At 32.8% G+C, this 4,326-nt stretch overlaps 1 protein-coding gene across 1 annotated transcript; it reads right to left on the bottom strand.

The window, feature by feature from the left end:
* Nucleotides 1–2,654: 2,654 nt before the first annotated feature.
* On the bottom strand, nucleotides 2,655–4,326 carry LOC25495604 (berberine bridge enzyme-like 17). The gene has a single exon (XM_013595830.3). It carries the CDS (start codon nucleotides 4,310–4,312, stop codon nucleotides 2,687–2,689), a length of 1,626 nt encoding a protein of 541 aa, XP_013451284.2. The 5' UTR covers nucleotides 4,313–4,326; the 3' UTR covers nucleotides 2,655–2,686.

The following is a 4,326-nucleotide window of genomic DNA, read 5'->3' as shown; positions in this document are numbered from 1 at the left end:
CATTAACACTCTCTTATAGGATAAAATTGATTAATCAACCATAGTTTTTTTATCTCTTTTTTATCACTTAGAGTAATCAACCATAATTTTTAGGCTAAAGTGCACTTTTCCCCCTCTAAGTTTCAAAAAGTTGCAATTTTGGCCCCCTATGTGCAAAAACTACAATTTTAGTTCCTTAAAATTTAGTCTGTTTGCATCTTTGATCCTTTTGGCCAATTTTGACCAAGTCAAAGCTGATTTGCCAGTTCATTAAAGGAGGTGGCACGCCACATATGTATATTGATATTTAAAAAAAACTAAAAGCCATGTGTGTAATTAGTTGAATAAAAAAAAAAGACAAATAAAAAGGCTTGGCACGTGAAGAACAACAATCTTCATCTTCTACAACAACAACAATCTTAAAAAAAAAAAAAAAAAAACTCAAAAAATTTTCTTTAACAAAAACCCAAACAAAATTCATATCAACAACAAGGTGGCATTTAGGATGGGTGAGGGAAAGAATTTCCCACCATAGGAAAGTATATTATGGCCATTAGATTAAAGAGTAACATGTATTTTATTATGGTCCATCCACACTATATCTTTTTGTCACTTTATCTTCAACCTTAGGATTATCATATCAATCCATGAGACCCACCACCACCAATCTGTAAAACCTTCGTTACATATTCTTGCAACCCTTTTACAAATATTTTAACTTTGGGTATGAAATCATAAGAAAAATTTGTTCTCATGTCCAAGATAAAAAATCACAACCAAACAAAAACATGAAAATATCTGATTTTTTTTTTCTAATACTTTTTAGATTTAGATAATTTCGAAGATCAAGATAAACAAAATCAAAACTTCAAACATATTTACAAAAATAAATTTTGCAGTGATCAAGAAATTCACAAAATGAAACCATTGAATCGAACAAATCAATGGACAGTTTTCGGTTTTTTTTTCTTCATTTTCTTTTCTTCAAATTCAATGGTGATTTTATTGTAACAGTAAGGAAACGAACTATTGGAAGGGAGAAAGAAGTCACCAAAGCATACACAGAAAAATGAGAAACCTAAGTTGTTGTTGCTAGTGGTGGTGGGTGAGTGTGGGAGGATGATGGAGGAGAGAGAAAGGGAGGTGGAAGTGTAATTTAGTGTTGAGAGTATATGACAATAGGGTGCTCTTATTTTGATCCAATGGTCAAAAAAATACTTTCCTATGATGGGGAATTCTTTCCCTCACCCACCCTAAATGCCACCCAACAACAAATCTTGAACATAGCAACAACAACAAACTTAAATCTCAAAAGGTAAATCCTCCTTTTATTTATCCAGAACCCCAAACAATCAAAGCCTATACTCTATAGTAATATGAAACTTGTACAAATTTATTTGAAACATAATTAGGGTGCCCGACTAACTATTCCAAACTGCACATTTTCTTGTACCAAAGTATGGCAAGGAAGTATAAGATAACACAAGCACCAGTGCATCCAAAAATTGCTCCAAGGAATTCAATCATTCCACCATCATCAAATAGTTGAATGTGAAGAAAAATGTGATTCATGGAAAGAAGAAAGAATCATGGAGAAAGAAAACGAAAGAAATAGAAAAGGAAGAGAAAAAAGAAGGAAAAAAAAAAGTGATTCATGGAATGAAGATGAGAGAAATATCTGATACCATAACCTAGCCTCAAAATTCAATCCAATCCTTCTTCAATTTTCTACCTTTTTCTTCTTCTCTTTGAATCGATTAGGCGCCGCTGCTGGTGGTGGTCGAGAAAACAGGCTTCTCGCTCCTAGATTCGATTCTTCATCTTCCAATTCACATGCTTTTGGCTCATTGTCATCTGATTTAAACCCCTTTTATTTGGATATGCTTTTCCACACCCCTTTCAATTACGAGATGCTTTTTATTTCGAAGAGAAGAAGAAGAAAATGAGGTGATGTTTTTGTTGTTGTGCTGCAATCGGGTTGGATCATGCATAAAGAATCATGGAGAAAGAATTCTGGAAAGAAGATGAATCGCGTTTTTGTGCTCTTTTTTCTTTTCCTTTTCTTTTTTTTTCTTCAAAAATTCTAATTTTTTTATTTTTATTGGTGAGGTGGAATTCTTTTTATTTTAAAATTAAAAAATTGCACGCATTGCATGCCACTCAGTGTTGACTGAGTTAAAATTGGTCAAAAGGATCAAAGATGCAAAGGGATTAAATCTTAGAGGGTCAAAATTATAGTTTTTGTATTTAAGGGGCCAAAATCGCAACTTTTTGAAACTTAAGGGGGAAAGTGCACTTCAGCCTAATTTTTATATCTTTTTCTTCAATCAGCATTAAATAATATGTTGAAAACATACATTAACACTCTCTTATAGGATAAAATTGTAAAAACAATAGCAATTACAAACAAATTTATTACCAATTATTCCCGTTGTTTTTCTTTTTCAAAAGACCCTATAATTATGGACGGTGATATTAATTAATAATGATAATGACTAATTAGAATTGTTTTGATGATGTAATGTAGCACGTTCACCTACTTTCAAGGATACTCAATTACACATATATGATTGGCGACGTTTGCTGATTGGCAACGTTTAGCACGGGAAATTGACAACTGAAATAAAGAAAGCAAAGCAGTACATGCAACTTGATAAGAATTCGTATTATGCGATTTATTTATTTATTTATTTATTAGGAATTCACACTACATATGACTTTTATTTTGATCATTCAATATGACTTTTACAATGATCTTAGTAGGAATACTTTGTTCATATCTAAAGAAATTCTCAGGATCAACTTTGGTTTTTACACTAACTAGTCTTTCAAAATTTCCTTTGAAAAACTTGCTTCCATAAGTTTTAGCAATGCCAAATCTCGTTACATTACTTGGATGATTAGCACCAATATCAGCATCCCTATAATTGAGGAATGCCTCCCTAGGAGAATTTGAAACATAAGGTGTCATAAATTCATAAAACGACCTTGAAAAATTCATATGATGTTCACTAACTTCAGAAGATTCATTAGACCAGATATTAATGTATAGAATCAAGAACAAGTTTCCTGCTCTATGAGGAAACGGTGTTTCTGATGGCAATATCTCTTTCATCCTTCCACCATATGGATTCCATTGCATAAATAAATCCTCACCTTCAATCATCAATTTCCATATGGATTCTATAGCTTCCTTAGGAATAGGTTTCTTCACATAATCTGATTTATATTTTTTATAAAGTGGTTGAGGATCCTTTGGTTCATCCAACAATGCTTCAAGAGGAGTACCAATTGGCTTATCATGCCAAAAAAGAGTGGAATTAATCCAAGGCATTGAAAAGCAATCGCTTTTGTTCAAACCTAATTCGGGGAATTTCTTACTCAACAAAACTAAAAGTCTTTCAATTTTTCCCAAAAATTGACCAATGAAACTAACTTGCACTACCTTTTTTCCCTCTTGACCAATTTGAACAACATTAGGTTGCACTCTAATGAAAAGATCTTTATGCAATTTTGGTGCAATTAATTGCCATTTGTAAACAATATCAGTTGCACCTTCACTAACATACCTTTTCACATCGAAAACGATAACCTGTGGAGTTACCGGAACCAATTGAAGTTTCCATGAAAGAATAACACCAAAACTAGCACCACCACCACCTCTTATGGCCCAAAAAAGATCTTCTCCCATTGATTTTCTATCAAGAATATTACCCTTAACATCAACAATTTTTGCGTCAATAATATTATCAATAGAAAGACCAAATTTTCTCATCAAATTTCCATACCCACCACCAGAGAAATGACCACCAACACCTACAGTAAAGCACACCCCAGATGGGAAAGCAAGCTTGTTGCTTTTCTTTGCAATGGTATAATAAATCTTACCAAGTGTTGCACCTGATTCAACCCATGCTGTTGATTCTTGTAAATTGACATCAACAGAATTGAGATGAAACATGTCAAGTATAACAAAAGGCACATCTGATACATATGAACAACCTTCATAGTCGTGACCACCACTTCGAATTCTAATCTGAATGTTGTTGCTTTTGGCACATTTAACTGTTTCTTGGACATGAGAATCATCTTTTACAGTTATAATTGCCAAAGGCTTCGGTGTTGTTGCTGTTTTAAATCTCTTATTTTGTATTTTTATGTTGAGGATAGTTGAGAATGAGGTGTTGTTTGGTGTGTAAGTAACTTCAGAGACAAGAGAATGTGAAAGACAATTTATAAAATGTTGAATAGGTGATTTTGTTGTTGTTGTTGAATTAGACAAGACAATTGTTAAGGTTGCCATAAGAAAACACAATTTCCAAATTGTATCCATGGTATAGTAGTAAC

The sequence above is a fragment of the Medicago truncatula genome, chromosome 6 (genome assembly GCF_003473485.1).
Source record: "Medicago truncatula cultivar Jemalong A17 chromosome 6, MtrunA17r5.0-ANR, whole genome shotgun sequence".
Lineage (NCBI taxonomy): Eukaryota > Viridiplantae > Streptophyta > Magnoliopsida > Fabales > Fabaceae > Medicago > Medicago truncatula.
This window is presented reverse-complemented; position numbering and strand designations above follow the sequence as displayed.